The sequence below is a fragment of the Chiloscyllium plagiosum genome, unplaced genomic scaffold (assembly GCF_037043375.1).
Source record: "Chiloscyllium plagiosum isolate Xiang-an unplaced genomic scaffold, Cpla_swu_hap1 HiC_scaffold_13, whole genome shotgun sequence".
In the NCBI taxonomy this organism is placed as follows: Eukaryota; Metazoa; Chordata; class Chondrichthyes; order Orectolobiformes; family Hemiscylliidae; genus Chiloscyllium; species Chiloscyllium plagiosum.
The window spans coordinates 30122850-30144147 of NW_028270151.1; the positions used below are offsets into that span (position 1 = coordinate 30122850).

A 21298-nucleotide genomic window follows, 5' to 3' on the forward strand; every position below is an offset into this window, starting at 1 on the left:
GAATAGAAAGGGGTTTGTTCAAATAAAATTCTTGGTTTTTGTGTAAAGAAAACTGTTTTAAATGATGTGAGATTGAAATACTTCATCAGTATCAAAGTAGAAAATGAAATGAAAGATCAGTCAACAGCTGGAATGCAGATGTGAAGGCAGGATGGTCATGGAAATTCAGATATTAACCTTTGACCCAAGCAGGACATTAATCCATAGAAAACATTCTGTGTACTTAACACTTCTTTAACACAAATCAGTTGTATTGTTGTGGAATATTACTTCACTTGCAATCTTCTCTTTTAAACAATAATATTAGATTAATCTAATCAGCTGACCTTATGGGCATGAACTTAACCCTGATCTACCCGCAATGGATATCTTGTTAACAGGCAGATAGAATTGCTATTTTAACTAATAATAATAATGATAATAATATCAAATGGTGGTCTAAGCACATCAGTGAATGTGAAAACACCAAAGCATTTGCTTCAATATCCAGCCAGCAGTGCAGAGTGCATGATCCAAGGTGGCCTCCTCCAAGCGTCATAGTTACCAGGCTTCAGCTATTTCAATTCACTCCACATGATACCAAGAAACAGCGAAAGGCATGGGAAACCACAATGGCTATGAGTCCTGATATCATTCTGGCAATAGTATTGAACACTTATGTTCCAGAACTAGTCACTCCTAGCCAAACTGAGTACAATTAAAATACTGTCATGTACCAGACAATGTGGGAAATCAGTAGGTGAGCCAGTCACTGTAGAATTCCTTGTCTCTGACCTGCTGTTGTCACCACTATATTAATGGGTAGTTCAGTTCATTTTTTAGTCAGTTATAAACCCGCCCCCAGGATGTAGGGGACTCAGAGATGTTAATGCTATTGAATGTCAAGGGTGCTGTTTGGATTCTCTCTTATTAGAGATGGTCATTGTCTGACACTTGTACGTTGCAAATGTTCCTTTGGTACCTATCTGCTCAAGACTGAATCTTGTCCAGGTCTCAATGTATTTGAACACAGACTACTTCAGTATCTGGGAGTCACAAAAAATGGTGCTGTATGTTTCTACCCAGAAAAAGCAGGACAATTCCAAACTGACCAATTACTGCCCCAGTCTATCCACAATCATCAGCAAAATTATAGAATAGGTCATTAACAGAACTGTCAAGCAGCAGTTGTACAAAATAACCTGTTCACTGACACTCAGTTTTGATTCTTCCTCTCAGCTCCTGAACTCATTACAGCTTTGTTCAAAATATGGATAAAAGAACTGTACTCAGGGAGGGAAATAAAGGTGACTAACCTTAACATCAAGGCAACACGTGGCTGAGTGTGGCATCAAGGAACCTGAGCAAAGCTGGAGTCATTGGGAATTGGTGGTGGGAGGGGAAGCTTCATGGTTGGCATCATACCTGGCACATGGGAAGTTGGTCATGGTTGGATCTCAATGATCTCTGCCACAAGTCACAAGTAAACATTATGTGAAGGTACCAGTTTTAGACTGGGGTGGACAAGGTCAGAAGTCGCATAACACTAGTTATAGTCCAAGGGGTTTATTTGAAGTCATAAGCTTTTGGAGTATTGCTCCTTCATCAATGCATCTCCTACAACACACAAGTCAGGAGTTTGATGGAATATTCCTCATGTGCCTGAATGAGTGCAGCTCCAACAATACCTGAGTAGCTGAACACCATCAGAATAAAAAGCTACCATGGATCACCCTCAACATTTATTTCCCCACCATCAATATGCAGTGACAATAATGTATACCATCTACAAGATGCACTGCAATAACTCATGGATGTGTGAATGAATAAAAGAAACTAAAACCAATTAGAAATTAAAACATGTAATTAAAGATGTTCAGTGCATAAGTAAAATAATAAATAAATACATAAAACTTCGATTAGGATAGCACCGTAGGCGATATTTAGTTCTCTTATTGGTTTGGCATCAAATCAAATAGTCAGAAGTTGATTACCTAAAGTGAATATGTATGGCTTTGGAGCATAATAACACAACTCAAAGGACATGTACATTTTATTTTGCCAACTTTGCTGTCCATATTCTGTACTGAATTGTAAAATCTTCTAAAAAGATCAAACACACAAGTTACAGTTATAATCGAAAGGATTATTTATTATATTTTGGGCCTTGTGCAATACATTATGATCCCAGGCAAACCCATTGACAGTACATGATTGCATCTTGAAAATTTAAATTTAAGAATTTTTCAACTGGATTTGGATGTGTAGACATCGCAAAACAACTGGCTGGGGATGTTACCTAGCCACTTTGATCCAAGAGACATTCATAATACTTAGACTAGGAAGTGTAAGACAATCCACCTGCTTTGGGAAAAGCTTCTAAATTCTTTTGTGTAATGTCCCCTTGGAGACCAAGTTGAACCGAGTTTAATTGGTTTTCTGATAATCATTAGGTACAAGAAATGCCAATATAGTTAGCTTGGGGCTGAAAGGGTAAACAGAAAACTAATCCTAACGGTGTTCAGTACCAGCACTTTGTTTTTGCTCGACAGTTCAGAAAGCACCAAACATTTGTGTAAGAAGAAGCAAGAAAGGCTCAATCCAAATGGATCAGATTTCTTTCGACAATTCAGAACACATCATTGTGTTGAAGCAAGTCACTGAGAATACACCAGAGACTAATGTGTCTGTGATTGGGGTAATTGTAATTCAGAATCCTATGGAGACATGGGTTTAAATTTCACCGTGACACAAATGTAAATAATTTATGACTGAGATAAGTAGGAATTTCTTCACTCAGCAGGTGATGAATTCTCTATCCCAGAGGATTGTGGAGGCTCAGTGATTGAGTATATTCATGCCAGAGATCAATAAATTTACATATATTAAAGCAACATGTGATATGCGATAGTGTCACAGAGGCAAAAGTGCAGCCATAGTGGAGTTGAATGATGGTACAGGGCTCTGGAGCCAGTGGGTCTTAAAACTAGGCCTCTTGGCTCAGATGTAGGGGCACTATGCCTGCACTACATAAGCAAGCTCTCAAAATGTGTGTGTAGATCTAGAAGTAAGGGCAGAAAGAGCATGGGATTGTGGATTAGACTAAACCCTTTATAACCCTATGTAACCACACAATAACCAATCCTTAAATTTGTAAAAACAAACATACAAAATTAATTGATTATTTTAAAGCATTTACTTTCCATTCGCATCAAGCATGTATTCTCAGGTCAAGCTCCAATCCTAGTACAGGCACAAAATGAATTAGGTTCTCTTGCTGGCTTGGTATCAAATCAAATGGTTAGAAGTTGATTACTTAAAGTGAATATACACGGTTCTGGGGCAAAATAACACAATCCCAGAGCTTTATACAGTGTGCATTTTATTTTACCAACTTTGCTTTGTCCCCAGTGTGTACTGAAATGTAAACATTGGTCAAAATAGACAGGTTGGGGAATCCAAGATGGCAGCGATCTAAGAAGACCTCATTGCAGAGCTCCACACTGCAACACAAACGGGATGAACCTTTAACCCGCCCAACCCAGAAAATCACAACATCTTGGGACTCCAGAAAGATTGTGGAGTCCCAAGAAACTTCGAAAAATTAACTTACCTGCATTTTCAGCCATCCAGAGATGCCGAAAAAGGGAGGAGGAGCATCCAAAGCCGGGTCTGCAGCTCAGCTTGCAGATTCCCCAGAGTCGATTACTTTCCAGGCCCTGGTGAACAAGCTCGCGAAATCTTGTGAGATGCTGGGGAAACAGATTGAAGAGAAGTTGGCTCCAATCTCTCTCACGCTGCTGAAGCATGAGCACCAGCTGGGAGACCTGGAGAAGAGGATGGATGAGGTGAAGCACAGGGTCATAGTGATAGAAGCTGATGCCAGTTCATCTAAGAATAGGATCCAAGCCCTGGAAACGCAGGTCTGTAATTTGCGTGACCAGTGGATGATCTTGAGAACAAGGCCAGGAGTAAAAAACGTTCGGATCATTGGTCTGCCTGAGGGTAAGGAAGGTGAGCGGCCTGCGGGATTTGTTGAGGATTGGCTTCTGAAATTCCTTGACTTGGAGGCTGGCATGAGAGGATTGAAGATAGAGAGGACTCACCGGGTCGCAGTGCAGAGATCGGGTGTGGGTCAACATCCTTGTCCTCTCCTGGTGTGGTTCCATCACTACCGGGATAAGGAGAGAGTCATGGAGGCTTCAGGGTCCAGGGGAAGGATTTGGAGGCCTTAATTTATGAGGGTTCCAAGATCATGTTCTTTCAGTACTTCTCAGCGGCAGTGATTCAGAAATGAAAATTTTACGACGGTGTCAGGAGAAGACTGAAAGAGCTTGAGATTCAGTACTACCCGAGGTATCCAGCAGTGCTTCTGTTCACCTTAGATGGATCCATACATCTCTTTGACACGTTGGAGATGGCAAGAGACTTTGTTGACAAATTAACCTAATTTGAATGTTTCTTTGTGTATAAATAGTGTTGTGTGGGTATATCTTAATTGTTTTGTAAAAGAAACGGAGGAAGTCCAGTTGGAGCTTTATTTTGCTTTTGTTTTCCTCTATTGATAATAAGTTGGTTTAAACTATGTTTAGTGGCAGTTGAGATGTACATTTTCAATTTTTAGGTTAGGATATACCAAAGGATGCGTGGGGTATTTATTCCCCTGTTTTTAAAAAAATGTTTTTTTATTCATATTGGTATTCTATGGGGTGTTTATTCTTTTCAGCTTGTGTTTGCGGTGCGGCTCTAGCTGGGAGAAGTGAAGGTGGTTGGGATGGTTAGATGCCTACTTATGGGCAGTTTGGGATGAGTAGTTGCCCCCTCTGGGCAGGGAGTCAGTTCCCCTACTCAGCTCTGTTGGCGCTTTATATGTTGGTTTGTTCTTTGGTTTTTGTTGTTTTTAATTTTCAATACATTTGTAGGTTTGTTAAATGTAGTGGTTTTAGTTTATGTAGTTGCTATATTTGTTGGATCATGTGACACTAAGGCTCAGCAGATTGTGGTTCAGGTTCCTCCTCTCTGGAATTTAAATGTTATTGCAGAAGATTATGGCTAATGACTTGATTAAATGGTGTACTGGAATATCAAGGGAAGTCACTCACCAATTAAGAGGAAGAAGGTACTCTGAGTCTTAAAAAGGAGAGGGTGGATATTGCTTTGTTACAGGAGACACATTTGGATGACAAGGAGCATTTAAAATTATAGCAGAATGGCTTTGACCGAGTTTATTTTTCATCATTTAATACAGAAGTAGGGGAGTGGCTATATTGGCTCGGAAGAACCTCCCATTTAAGTTGTTAGGGTGTTCAAAACACATCCGGGAGGTTTGTAATTCTTAAAGCCTTGATAAATGAGGAAGAACATGGTGTTTTAAATGTTTATTGCCCTCCAGCTCATCCCCTTAAGTTTTAGTAGACGCTTTTTCTAAACTGATAAGTCTCGAGTACCAGTAGAACATCATTATAGTGGGAAATTTTAACTGTCTCATGGACCCCACAGTATGCAGTTTGCTCAAAGGTCCCTCAATACCCTCTGTGCAAACTAAACAGTTAGTGGGTTTGTGGGGGGAAGTTAGGGTCGATGGACGTTGGGAGGCATCTCCACCCTACAGGTAGGGAATTTACGTTTTTCTCCAATCCGCACAGATGTCACAGTAGGATTGATTTTTTTTCTGACCAGTGCGGTAACCCTGGATTTGGTGTCATCTTGTACAATTGGTAATATTACCATCTACGAACATGCTTCAGCATTCCTTATAGCTAAGATTAAGGACGTTACAGTGGGTTCGAGATACTGGCGAATGCATCCCTTTATCCTCAAGGATGATAAGTTTGTGGAGTATTTCTCCAGGGAATTTCGGGCATTCCTAAACAACAACTTCGGCTCGGTTAGTAGCTCATCTGTCCTCTGGGAAACTGTCAAAGCCTATGCTGTGGAGTTAGTTATCTCATATTACTCCAGTAGGAAGCAACAGAAGGGTGAGCAGCAATGACTCCTTGAAGCATGGTTGAAGGCAACCGAGAAGGCTTACTTTGACAGACCCTCGTTGGTCAAACTACAGAGGATTAGGGCACTGCAGTGTGCACTGAATTCCATGCTCATGCAGATGGCAAAGAAGGAGCTGGCTTTTGCAAAGCAAAGGTTATATGAGCATGGTGACAAGCCAAGCAAATACTTAGTGAATCTCGCCAGAAAAAGGAGTGCCCCAAAAGCCATTACGGCGATTAGGGAAGAGTCTGGGAACCTGACATGATTCTAAAAAGATTAATGCGGCGTTCCAGAGACTTGACTGTAAGTTATACCAATCCAAGGATTGTAAGGAGATGCAGACCAAAATGGAATCTTTTTTTTGAGGATCTGAAGCTCCCGGGTGTGACTCCCGAACAACAGTCCTTTCTCAATGCCCCATTATCAGAGCAAGAAGTGCAGGAAGCTGTGAGGCAGCTTCAGAGTGGAAATGCACCTGGTTTTGATGGACCGCCCAGTGAATTCTATAAGGAATTGATAAGTATACTGTCAGGCCCGATGCTCAATATGTTTAATGATTCATACAGTCACAATTGTCTCCCGCCATCTCTGAGAGAGGCCAATATTTCACTTATCCTTAAAAAAGGAAGGACCCAGAAGACTGTGGTTCATACAGGCCCATCTCACTCTTAAATGTGCCCGTTAAAATCCTCTCTAAGACTCTCGTGTTAAGGCTTGAGACTGTGTTACCTTCTATTATTAAAGAGGATCAGACGGGCTTCATAAAGAGTCACAGATCCTCCAATAATGTTCGGAGGCTGGTTAATGTAATTCAAGCATGCCAACAACAACCAATGCAGGGATTGGTGAATTCTCTAGATGCACAGAAGGCATTTGACTGAGTTGAGTAGTCATACCTTTTCTATACTCTGGAGCGGTTTGGTTTGGGCAAAGTCGTTATAAGATGGGTAAAGGTTCTCTACGGTGTCCCTCTCGTGGTGGTCATCACCAATGGGGTATGATCAAGCAATTTTAATATTTTTAGGGGCAGTCAGCAGAGCTGTCCCCTATCACCATTACTTTTTATGTTGGTGATTAAACCATTGGCAGAGGCCATTCATGGGGATCCCAATATATCAGCTCCAGAAGTGGGGTCAAACTTACATAAGATTTCGTTGTATGCAAACGATATCCTAATTTTTTTGACAAATCCAGCAGCTTCAGTGCCTCGCCTGATACAATGCATTCACATATTTGGCGCTTTTACAGGGTACAAGATTAATTTTGCAAAATCAGAGGCTAAGCATAAGGGTAGTCTTACGAGGGAGCTAGCTCTTGAGGGCGACTATAGATTCCCATTTAGGAGGTCATAGAGGGGTTTTGTGTATTTGGACAAATTCATTACTCCAGTTCTAGGTCGGCTGTTCAAAGCCAATTTTATCCAATTATTTGAAAAAAATTAGACAAGATCTTCAAAGATGGGAGGCACTTCCAGTCTCGTGGTTGGGTCGAATACCGCTTATTAAGATGAATATTCTTCCCTGTTTGCTATACGTTATACAGATGCTCCCCCTGATTTTCAATAAGCAAACACTCAGGAGACTGAACGGCTGGTTCAGCTCCTTTATTTGGCATCATACGCGGCCCCTCATTAAACTAGCCAAACTGCAACTGCCTTACAAATTGGGGGGAATGAACCTTCCAGACACTAAAAATTACCAATTAAGCTCACTTTTGTCCTACGTGAGTGATTGGGTTTGTAGAGATCCTTTTCAATATGGCTAGATGTCAAAGTTTCCCAAGCAAGATGCTCCCTTACCAGTTTGCTATTTTTTGACAAAATGAGGACAGTTAGGGAATATTGCCATAACCCAATAGTTATCAATATTGTTAAAGCATGGAGGGCAATTTGGCAGAGGGAAGGCAATATTGGCAAAACATCTTTGTTTACACTGTTAGTGGGCATGCCGGGTTTTCAACCAGGTATGATAGATTCAGGATTTAAACGTTGGGCAGCTAGGGGTATGATTTGCAAGGGCAATTTATTTGAGGGAGATGTAATGATGTCCTTCGATCAGTTAGTACAGAAGTAAGAGTTATCTAATACAGACCTCTTTTGTTTTTTTTTCAAGTTAGGGATTTTATTCAAACAAAACCACACTTTTAACTGATCTCTACAAATCCAACATAGAGAGGGGGGTGCTAAGGGCTAAGAGTACACTCTGTCAGTACTTTATATCATCAATTGGGGAGGGTGCCCCCTCAGATGAGTTTGATCGACTCTGCATGATGATATGGGAGAGAGGGCTGGGTGTTGAAGTTTCCTCAGAGGCATGGGAGGATATTTGGGAGAATGCAAGGAAGATATCAATTTGCAATAGGACCCATGCTTTATAGTTGAAGATTTTCCACAGGATGCACTTGGCTCCGGACTTTAAACCAGGGATATCTTCAGCATGTCCCAAGTGTAAGGTCTGCACGGGCACTCTTACCCATTATCTCTAGTCCTGCAATAGGCTTCAAACATATTGGAGTGCTGTGGCAGGTGCAGTGGAAAGGCTTTTGGTTGTAAGGGTGGAGAAGGACCCCACCTCTCTCCTTTTGGGCCTGCCCACTGAATTTCTTACAGACGTGCATAAGAAAAAAATTTTCAATGTTCTCACGTTCTACACAAGAAAAAAATATCTTCGTAGGTTGGATATCTGAACCACCGCCACCCCGGGGCTGTCAGGTTGGTGGTTGATCATTATTAAGCATATTCCCTTGGATTTTCTCACAAATACAGTATACCACAAAACTGAGAATTTTTATAAGACATGGCAACCCTTTTTGGAATACCTTGACACAGATTTATCTGCCACGTTAACAAGGGCTTTTATATAGCCGTAATGATTGTGTTTTACGAGTTCAATATCCGGGGAGGAGGAACTGTGAACGTATGAGCGTTTTGTTTGGCTGGGCTGAGTTATTACTATTTATTAGTTTGTTGTTGGTTATTTATATGTTTAGTTAAATAGCCAGTTTGGGTTTTTTTTATTATATACTTTTCTATATGTTTATATATTTGTACATGAGAGTAGGTTGGGGTTTTTATTTTACTTGGGTTTTTTCTCTTGTACTGTTTTGAATTGTGTTGTTTTGTACTTGTTGTAATATTAAAAAATCTATTTTTCCAATAAAAATATATTTAAAAAAACAGGTTAGCAAAATATTCTAAAAGAGCAAACATACTTAAATTTGCAGTTATAATCAAAATGATTCTTTTTACTGCAGATTACACTTAACACCTGTGTGACCTGGTTCCACTTAGAAGAGGACTATACCCTAAGGTCACTTCATATTATTAGTGGCAGTTGATTTGTGAAGTGTTCCCAAATGTTAAAGAATTAACCCCATAAAAAAAGATACATGATGTCGCTGAGGGGAGGAAGACACCTCATCAATTATATTTCACTCCAGCACACAGTCTTTCTCAAGTGGACAGAATAGTATTAGTCTTAATGCAAAACCATTTCTGTCCATCAGTTCTTTCTTTAAAGGTAAAAAGGATTCATTCCCAAGGCTTGCCCAACTCTCTATATTGCATAGATTTTCTGCAACAGGGTCATTTCAGTGGGTGATTAGAAGGCCACATGTCAGCAAATCTCTGAAAGCATTCACACTATTTTGTTATTACAGTCATATTCTCAAGCCTATAAAATTCCTTGACATATAAATCAGATCTTCATAACGCAATTTCAAAGCTGTCCGAATCTCAAAAATATTATCAAGTTATCCTGACTCCTAAAATCATGTCATTCTCTCTACGCTATAGAGTCCAATATTCAAATATATTATTTTTCTACCATATGACGGAGATATATTAAAAAAAGGAATTTCATAAAACATAATGTGTTTTTTTTTTGCCCTGCGTGACAGAAAGCATCAAACAAATTTGACTTGATAAGCCAAGTGCGGATACATATATGTGCATGCAAAACACTTGATTCAACTCTGATTCTCTGACAATCAACCTCCATATCCAAACACTAACATATTGAATTTAACCCTGCTTCAGGGAAGCCATTCCTTTGTGAGTGCTCCAACCAATATGTTGCTAACTGGTAATTATGAACAGCTGTTTCTAAAGTGCTTGCTGGATGGAGTGAACACAGAACAGCTCATGGGGTCAAGAGCAGAAGTAGTGAAATATTGTAGAAATTCTCAGGAATTGTGCTATTCATCAAAGTGTTGGCGGTCTCTCAGTCCTGCACTCAACAAACTCTTCAAAAACATAAAAGCTGTAAGGTAGATTTTGGAAAGTGGGATGCAGTACAATGTTAACATTGGCTTTTAGGAAACAGACGAAGTCTGTAGTAACATGGTCCTTACCATAACCTCCAGGCACTGCAAAGCAGTTCACACAGTATTTTGCAGGAACTGTCACTCTGCAATATAGGAAACACCTCAGCAATTTGACACAGTAAGCTCCCCACAAATAGGCATATAATCACAAGTAGATAGTCTGTGCTTCTGACTTTCCCTTTCCTTTTTCAAAATTATATCATAGGAACTTTAACATCCATTTGAAAGTACAAACAAAGCCTCAGTTAATGTCTCATCAGAAATATTGCACTTTTAACACAATTCTCCTTCAGTGTTGCACCAGGAGTCAGCCTCAATTTTTGGATTCAAAACCTGGAGTGGGACTCAAACCCAAAACCTTCTCACTGAAGGGCAAGAAGGGGTAACAATTAGCAGGATAAAGTTGCAGGGCTTTTAACGGATTTCAACAACCTCAGCGATGAGTTTCAAGCTAGCAGTCCATAACATCTAGAACTCCCAATTAAAATGATCTGTTATATAAAATTTACTGATTAATTTCCTAGTAGTTTGTTTGCAATCAGACACTGAGCAGGTAAAGCTATGGATGGCAAACTCTGTATTTGACTAATCTTACATTTCACTTCACTTTATAGATATAGACAGCAACAGGTTGCCTGACCTTTTAATGGATAATTATACTAGAACCACAAAGACATTAGCTTCACCAAGCAATGGCTCTTCCTACACGAAACACACAATGCTTGACCAATAAGATCTGTTCACAAAAAGAAATCATAAATTAATCCATATATTAGCTCCTATACAAAATTTTAAAATGATAAAATATGATAATAGGTACACCAGATTTAATATTGGTGGAATTGTGGTCATTAATATGTGCATTTAAGACAAAATATTTGAGACTTCTGTACAAGACACTCGCCTAGTGATGACGGGTTAAAACTAGCTAAAGCCGCACTTCCTTTTAAGGCAGAACCAAGGAAGGTAGATTTGGATCCACTCCCAAATAGGAATCAAGTCTTCAAAATACGGATAATGGTTTCCACACAGATCAATAACTTCTGGTAAAATATAATCTCTGCTCAACAGAATTAATGTACACATTCATTCACTGATATAGATAACCCAATGTCTAATTGATCTAGTTGTTAAACATTGACTTGTTTTATTGAATAATATAACAATCACATCGTAACAAACATCCAATAAATATAACTTCTGAAGTAGGGTCACCCAACCTGAAATATTAACTCTGCTTTCTCTCCACAGATGCTGCCAGACCTGCTGAATTTCTCCAGCAATTCTGTGTTTGATACCTAAAGATAGAGATGTCAAGCTGGCAAAGTGACAAAACAGGACTACTTCCATGCCAATCAACATAAGCAAGTGATAGGCAGATGTAAGTGACTCCACAACAAACAGATCAGATCTAAGCTCTGCAGTCCTGCCATATCCAGTCAAGAATAGTGGTGGACGATTAAATAACTGGAGGAAGTGACTCCACAAATACTTCCTTCCTCAATAATGGAGAAACCCAGCACATCAATTCAAGAGAGAAGTCTGAAACATTCACAACAGTTTTCAGGCAGATATGCTGAATGGATTATCAATCTCAGCTTCCTCCAGCATCACAGATTCTAGCCTTCAGACAATTCAATACATCCCATGTGATGTCCAGAATCAACTAGAGGCAGTAGATACTAAAAAAACTCTGGGCTCTGACAACATTCCAGCAATAGTACTGAAGACCTGTGTTCCAGAACTTTCCGACCAAACCAAGCTGCAGCAGTATTTATACCACTCACAAATGACAGTTTACCATAATCCTCGAGACAGTAGGACATAGAGGATACTGACGAGAGCAGCCATAGAATGTAGATATTATTCTGATGCACGTCACAGGCAACAATGGACAAATACAACATGGTTTTTCAGTGGGAGTCACTGGTTAGCTGCAGCGAACTGCAAGCTTCTTTCATTGCTTGCACTCCCTCTTTCTTTAAAATAATCCTTAACACTACCTCATGTAGCCAATGTTTGATCATATGTCTTGACATGTCCTTGTTTCAAGTGTTGTTTGATCATTCTTTTGTGAAGTCACTTGAGATCTTTTACTGCAGGAAAAGGAGCTATAAGTATGTAAATTGTTGTTTGTGCATCATTCATTCAGAATAGCATGTCAGTATTTGATGGGGATGCTGAATTCATGGAAGCTGTGTCAGTAAGTCTCTGTAAACTTGCAGTTGTGGTTGAGTAATATACCTAAAATTGTGTATTTAACATAATATTATATTTGCCCTAACCATACTCTACAACTGCCCTCAGTATTTAATGTAATGCTTGCGTACAAATATTTTCCCCTTAACTGGATCCAAATGTCCGTCTTGTTTCAAGTTCAGAGGAATTCCTGACATTTTCAGCGGGACACAGGTTAAGTATGAGCTGTTGATTGGAATGCCTTGCTGAGTAACAATTCTTTAAAATTTATGTGTTGTCCAATTCAAGTAGTCAATTGAAAAGGCATGGATTAGAACCCAATCAACCGAGTCATAGAGAGGACATAAAGCTCTGGACAGAAAAAAAACTTCTGAATTTGTGAAGGATCAGACTCAACCATGCACACAGATTTCTGGGATCCTGCTACCATTAACCAAGGCAGCTATTTGAAATCTGCACAAGAGGGAAGAGAAGTTTGAAGCGGAAAATATGAACCTTAATTTGAGTACATAAATTCATCATTTTAACAAGGTCTGGCCCATATGCTTAGGTTAAAATCGAGGGATGATAGATATAGGACAGATGTCAGAGGTAGTTTCTTTACTCAGAGAGTAGTGAAGGTATGGAATGCTTTGCCTGCAACGGTAGTACATTCGCCAACTTTAAGTGCATTTAAGTCGTCATTGGACAAACATATAGACGTACATGGAATAGTGTAGGTTAGATGGGCTTCAGATTGGTATGATTGGTCGGGGCAACAGCAAGGGCCAAAGGGCGTGTACTGCGCTGTAATGTTCTATGTTCTATGTTAGCTCTTTTGAAAAAGTTCATCATTGTGTTTAAGGCAAGTACTACTGTCTCCTCCTCCATTGGCTCAGTTCTTTGTTCTTCCTCTATTAACACTGCCTGTTTCTACTTGCTCTACCAGCTCTAAGTGATTTGACACGATTGCTGACTATTGGGAATTTTCAGATTAAGAAGTGAAGAGCTATATGAGGGTGAAAAAGTGAGGGGTACAGAATGACAAGTGACATTAAAAAGAGGGAGAAAGGTCAAGTGGGAGGAAAGAGGAAGAATGCCACTTTAAAATGTAGAATCCCTACACAGTGAGGAAAGAGGCCATTCAGCCCATCGGGTCCGCGTCAACCCTCCAAAGAGTATCCCACCCAGACCCCAGTATGTCTACAACTTTCATATTTACCATGGCTTAACCACAATCTGCACAGCTTTGGACTGTGGGAGGAAACCAGAGCATAGCCACACAGGTATGGGTAGAACAAGCAAACTCAACACAGACACGACACAGTCACCCAAGGCTGGAATTGAACCCAGGTCCTAGCACTGAGACAACACTGCTAACCACTGAACCACCGTACCAACTTGAACAGCAGGGAAGGAAAAATGCTAAAACATCAAGAGAAATTGCAAGAAGAGAAGAAAACTTAGACTAATAGAAGCTTGTTTGCAAGGGTGACAGATTTGCTATCTAACTGTACGCAATATATAGGCCAGCTGGCTGCCTATTATATATCCTGTCAGTATTTTTTTATTTCTTTGGGAGAAGATGGCCCACCAGGAAGCAAAGATGATTATCTGCTTCTAAATTTTCGATTGAGCATGAGACTTCAGAGTCTTGTCATTTAAAATCCTGCAGAACCAGAGGAAGAGAGCAAACACACAGGAAGTAGTTTGAAGAATTCATTATACATAGTAGTTTTATATAATATCCACAGCACAGAATATAGTTTTCACACCAACAGGTCCATGCCAATTTCTATGCACCACAAGAGGTTTCAAGACTTTGTCAATTGCCAGTCTCAAAACGTATGGTGCTGGAAAAGCATAGCTGGTCAGGCAGATCTGAGGAACAGGTGAGTTGACGTTCCAAGCGTGAGCTCTTCATCAGGAATTACCAGTCAAGAAATGGTAGAACTTACAGGGATGCTCTGAACAGCAGTAATAGAACAGTCATGACTGGAGCCTTCACTCTTGATCATCTTATATGGGATATGGGCAATGCAAGAATTTGCCACCCATCGCTAACCTTTTCAAAACTTGTTTGTGGTATGTTGACATCACCGTTAGATGAGCATTTATTGCCCAACCCTAAGAGAAGATGGTGGTGGTGAGCTGCTTTCTTGAACTGCTACAATCATTGGAGTACATGTACACCCACAGTGCTGTTAGGAATCAACAGTTGACCCAACAACACTGAAGGAAAGACTATATAGTTCCAAGTCAGAATGGCTACTGGCTTGGAGACAAACTTGTAGGTGATGCACTTGCCCTTCCAAATGGTAAGGTTTACAGATTTAGAAAGTGCTGCCTAAAGAGCCTTGGTCAGTTACTGAAGTGCATCTTGTAGGTGGTACACAGTGCTGGCGGAGATGGATTATCCATTCAGCAGTTCTAACGGATGCAAATATTTCAGCCTTGAATTAAAGTACTAGGCTCTCCCATTATGGAGAATAGGGATTTATATATTGAGCCTTACATCTTCTCAATATTCGACAGGACAGCAGAGCTTAGATCTGATCACCAGTTTTGAAAGAGAGTCATACTGGACTCAAATCATGAACTCGGTCTCTTTCATCACATACGGTACCACTCCTGCTGAGTTTCTGTTTTATGGCCCACTATCACTAGTTTCCATACACACAGACAAAGAAGGACACCACTTTGACTCGGACAACACACACATCCCTGGACAGGTGAAACAAAGACACGCAAGAATTCTGAGAGACATGGTATTCTAACCAGAACTCCATCAGAAAAACACATCAATTTAGATCTTATCTACTTTTCCTTGAAAAAAAAAGAACCAGAAGTGACATCACCCTTAAGAAACCAAGACCTATAAACTGGGGGGGGGGAGGCATACCACCAGCATTTCACCAGAGACTCTCACTGATGATGTTACCTAGTCATGGTAATGAAATGTCTGAAAACAAACCTTCCAGCTCAGCAAACTAACTTACATACTTATCATCAACCTGAGCTACAAGTCTTCTCAAAAAAATTCTGCTTTAATCTTAGATCGGATCTATAGGGCTGCCCTTGATCTGTGTGGCTTGCCAATCCTTTTGAGAAGCTAATGAAGAGTCAACCCACACTGCTGTAAGCTTGGAGTCACATGTAGGATAGACCAGATAAAGATGGCTGATTCTCTTCCTTAAAGGACATAAGTAAATTAGATTTTTTTAAAAACGACAATTGATGGCAGGCTTATGGGGTCACTAATACTGAGACTAGCTTTATATTCCAGATTTATTAATTGAATTTAAATTCCACCAGCTACTGCAAGCATTGTAACTAATCACTTTCACATCAGCCATGCTTCAGTTGGTGACACACTTGCAGCTGAGTAACAAAGTTTCAGATTCAATCCCAATTACAGGGCTTGAAAATTAAATCAATGCTGACATCCCTGTTGAGGGAGTAATCCACCATCAAAGGTTCTGTTTCTCGGATGAGGTTTTAAATGAAAGTTCTTTCTCTGTACTCTTGAGTATGTAAAAAATATTGTGCATCACTTCTATGAAGAAAAATAGAGCACTTATCCTTCATGACCTGTTCAATAGTTATTGTTTTATCAACAACAGAAAAAGAAAAATGGAGTCATTATTTAAGTAAGGATATGAATTCGTTGGAAGAAGCTCAGGGAAGGTTCACTGAATTAATAACTAGAATGATGAGGTGTCATGTATAAAGGATGGACAGGCTGGCTTTGTCTCCACTGGAATACAGAAGAGTGGAAGATGATTTGTTTGAAACATAGAAGATCCTGAGAGGTCATGACAAGGTGCAGGCAAAAGAATCGACAAGCAAGGGTCATGAGATTTTTTTCTTCTGAGAATCATGAGTCTTTGGAACTCACTTCCTCAAATGAAGCATAGTCTTTGAATATTATTCCACTCAGAGATAGATTCTTGATAAACAAAGGGATGAAAGGTTATCAGGGATAGGCAGGAATGTGGAGTAATCAGATTAGCCATGATCTTATGGAATGGTGGTGGTTCAAGGGTTCAAATGGTCTACTCTCACTCCTCAATGATGTTTGTACAACATTTTAATATTGTAGTGCAAATTGGCTGTCTGCATACTGACTGCTATACATTGCAATAATGTTGACAGTGAAAATGCAGGGGTGTTTTTGCTGCAAAGTGCTTTGAGATATCCAGTGGTTTGAAAACACTAAGTAAGACAAGTTATTCTCTCTGTCAAACATTCACAGCTTGCCTGTTTCACTGAAGATGACTTTCCTGTTGTAACTTCATCTCATGGCACTGACAAGTTGTTAACAAGCTGGGAAACATGTTCTACTTCTTGGAAACGCAGAACTCAGTGTTAAAGGATTTCATAATTAGCTTCTCAATAAGTTAATCATTAATCACTTGACAGATCTGGGGAAGCTCCAACTCGCCTTCAATATCATTTTGGGGAAAGCAAGAAGGTGACATGATCACATCTGGATCCCAGCTCTTCTTCATCTGTTTCCAGGATTTTCCCAGCTCTTTCGCATGAGCCACCAATCTGAGAAAAATCTGCCCTGTGCGGCTGAGGGAAAATGTTTTACCCATGGATTAACATCTCTTGACACACACATTTTTGAAGGGATCTGTAAATCTCAATAACTTTTAAAACTACTACTGACACATTTAACACCAGCTATCTTTCTATGCCCACCGTTATGACATTAAAAATTAATCAGAGGTAAAACATCTCGAGAAAGTTAAGTTCATGACTGTTATTATATAAGTGCGCATATACTAAAAGGTAATTCAAACAGGGAATAGTAACATCAACATTCAACCATTTGTGATATACCAGAGACATAGCTGGAGACTTTCCACCACTCTTCAAAGTTATGACAATAGTACAGTATAGTTCAGTAGACAATATTCTACTGAACTCTCAACACCAACATAAGTGCATATACACAGAACTTGATTTGCAGTACATCCACAAGCATCCACTCCACCCACCATCAATGCTCAGTAGCAGCAGTGTGTACTATCTAGAAAATGCACTGTAGGAATTCACCAATAGAAACTCAGTCCTTACATATGTTTAATGTTGAGATTATTGGATTTCTGATTATCAATGTGCATAGTGTGGGTAAAAATCCTTGACTATTCAATCAACCATGATTGAGCCTGCTCTGCCATTAAATACAATGGACTGAATGGCCTACTCCAGTGCTGTTGTCTTCTGTCCTAATGCATCACATGCCTGACAAGTGCCTTGTAGGTGGGTGACAGGCTTTGGGGAGACAGGAAGTGGGTTACTTGCTGCAGGATTCCTAGCTGCTGACCTAGCCATAGTATTTCTAGTCCGGTTCAATTTCTGACATGAATATTACTCTCTACTTATCAGCCTAAGTCTGAGTATTGTCAATGTTTTGATATATAATGGAGTTCAGTTCAAAGCTCTCAGTCCAGCCTTTGTTGGTATGTTTAGATGACCGTTAATATTCTTGGAACAGTTATCCTTCCATTGTGAAAGCTGATGTAGAAGATCAGGGGGATCATGCTGACCTACATATGACCAGGATGTCTGCTGCCTTTCACAATGGTGGAGCTGAAGGAGTTCCAAGGAAAATCCAAGACAATCTTATGCACCATTCATCAGAGATGTTTAAAGTTTTTTAAATTTATTCATTTTATGGGGTGTGAGCATCACTGGGTGGGCCAGTATTTATTACCCATCCCTAGTTGCCTTTGAGAAGGTGGTGGTGATCTGCCTTCTTGAACTGCTGCAGTCCACTTGCCATGGGTTTACCCACAATGCCATTATGAAGGGAATTCCAGGGTGTTGACCCAGAGACAGTGAAGAAACAGCAATATATTTCCAAGTCAGGATGGTGAGTGGCTTTGAGGGGAGCTTGAAGGTGGTGGTGTTCCCATATATCTGCTGTCCTTGCCCTTCTAAATAGAAGTGGTTGTGGTTTTTGTAGGTGCTGACTGAGGATCTTTACAGCCCTCTGAGATAAAAGAACTCCATAAATTCATAACCTTCTAAAAGAAAAAAAATCCTCTCACTTCAACACGAAATTGCATTATTCTTATTTTCAAATTGTACTCCTAGTTCTGGATTACCGTACCTACATCTACCCTGTCTATCCCTTGAAGTATTATGTAGAGTTCAATAAGATCATCTCACATTCTTCCAAAGTCTAAGGAATACAGGCTCAGTTTACCTAACCTCTCTTCATAGGACAGTCTTGTCATCCCAGGGACAAGTCTGGTGAAACTGCGGTGCACCTCCTCTATGGCAACAAACTCTTTCCCAAGTAAGGAAACCAAAAGTGCGCATGTACTCTAAGTCGGCTCCTATACAACTGAAGTAAGGCTTCACTACTCGTGTAGCTTAAAAATGTGTTGCTGGAAAAGCGCAGCAGGTCAGGCAGTATCAAAGGAACAGGAGAATCGACGTTTCGGGTATAAGCCCTTCTTCCTGAAGAAGAGCTTATGCCCGAAACGTCGATTCTCCTGTTCCTTTGATGCTGCCTGACCTGCTGCGCTTTTCCAGCAACATATTTTTAAACTCTGATCTCCAGCATCTGCAGTCCTCACTTTCTCCTAGTTTTTCACTACTCCTGTACTCAACTCATTTCTTTGGCCTTCCTTAGTTGCACCTGCATGTTAGACTTCAGTGACTAATGGAGAAGGACACCTCGATCTCTTTGGGCATCTACATTCTCAATATTACTTACCATACAAGAAATACATGGTACATGTGTTCCTTCTAGCAAAGTGGATAATCTCACATTTTGCCACATGAAATGCCATCAGACTGGGATTCTGGATTACTGTCCCAAAGACTCCAAACAGTGGAGATTGCTCCCCACCTCTTGATTCCCACTGGCTTCAGTTTTGCACAGGTTCATTCTTGCTGCATGTAATTCAAATACTTTGATTTCAACAGCAGTCACTCTCACCTCAACTCAAGATCAGCTCTTATATGGTCCATATTTGGAACAAGGTCTAGGTCAGGAGCTGAGTGGCCCTACAATTCTCCTGCAGGTAACACACCATCCAGACTAGGAAAGTTAACAGAAAAGTCCTGCTGAACAGGGCTCTTCTCTAAACATTGTTAGCTTTGGACAGAATTCATCTGAACTTCACCCTGAACTAGAAATCTTAAGAACAGGAAATGACTTTTTCCATGGAGCACCTTGCCTGTTCTTCACATGTAATTTTTCTACCTTCTTTCCAATTCCTTTTATTCTCTTTTATTTGCCAGATATTGTCTTTTGAACCTATATGTACTCCTAAGTTCTCCTCATTACTGATTGGCTTTGTCTACTATGCTTTTGTTTGAGTAAAGTTTAAAAGTATTTCCCCAGTTTTGAACCATTTTACAGTGTGAACAGCTTGCCTGGTTTAACATCAACCATTGAAGCCAATCAAGTGTTGACATGTAAAACAAATGTGATGTCTTTACGTTCTCTAACTGCAAAGCAATTGTATGATTCGGAGTCTTTTCATGAATCTTTCTTGCACCAAATAAGATTTAAATGTATTTAGTAAGTGAGTCAATATTGCAAGAACTTACCATATTGGCAACGAGGGCCCTGGAATCCCTCTGGACACTGGCAGGCTTGAAAGATTCCTTCAGCACACTTGCCTCCATTGAAGCAAGTTCCAATAGCACATGTAGCTAGGAAAACACAACACCATACTCTTAAAAATATCTGTGCATTTTCAGGAATTCAATTCTTTTCCTCATTCTAAAAACTAATTAATTTGCTTTCACTTCACTTTTTTCTTGGGATATGGGCATGAAGTTAATGGCAGTTGTTGCCTATCCCCAGTATCCCTTGAACTAAGAGGGTTTTTAGGCCATTTCAGAGGGCAATTACGAGTCAACTACATTACTGTGGGTCTGGAGTCATATGAAAGTCAGCAAATTTCCCTTCTGAAGAGGGACTGATGAACAAGATGGGTTTTATAACAACTGAAATGAGTTGTTGAACCCACTGTCTGCCTACTTTTTTGAATGAACCATGAAGCATGAAGCAGTCATTGTCTCCTGTATTGCCCACACACTGGATGGGGATTAATGGCAATGGATAGTCTAATTTGGTCACTTGTGCCTAACCTTCTCCCAGAAGAGTAGACAGTGACACAACTAGAACTTGGTGTGCCATATTCCATCTTAGAGAAATACATGTGGTTAATGCATAACAAGAAAAAAAAATTAGTGCATCAAAAAGGTTATTACCATCTGTTGGTGGGGCCTACTCTACATTTATATTGACAAGTGCTGCATTTTGTAAAATTGTATTTCACATCAAGAGTGCTCCCCATTCTTTTGAGGTTTAGAGGATGTATTGACACCATAAGACCATAAGACATAGGAGCGGAAGTAAGGCCATTCGGCCCATCAAGTCCACTCTGCCATTCAATCATGGCTGATGGGCATTTCAACTCCACTTACCCGCATTCTCCCCGTAGCCCTCAATTCCTTGTGACATCAAGAATTTATCAATTTCTGCCTTGAAGACATTTAGCGTCCCAGCCTCCACTGCACTCTGTGACAATGAATTCCACAGGCCCACCACTCTCTGGCTGAAGAAATGTCTCCGCATTTCTATTCTGAATTTACCCACTCTAATTCTAAGGCTGTGGCCACGGGTCCTAGTCTCCTCGCCTAATGGAAACAATTTCCTAGCATCCACCCTCCTAGCGTCCACCCTCTCCAAGCCATCTTGTAAGTTTGTATTAGATCTCCCCTTAATCTTCTAAACTCCAATGAATACAATCCCAGGATCCTCAGCCGTTCCTCATATGTTAGACCTACCATT

General features: G+C 40.1%; 1 protein-coding gene across 1 annotated transcript in view; it reads right to left on the bottom strand.

Moving 5' to 3' along the window:
• Positions 1-21298, bottom strand: part of LOC122556083 (uncharacterized) — a 303614-nt gene that overhangs the window by 250218 nt on the left and 32098 nt on the right. Inside the window, exon 4 of the mRNA XM_043702517.2 lies at positions 20047-20151. Coding sequence (XP_043558452.2) covers positions 20047-20151 — 105 coding nt within the window. The remainder of the gene's footprint in view (positions 1-20046; positions 20152-21298) is intronic.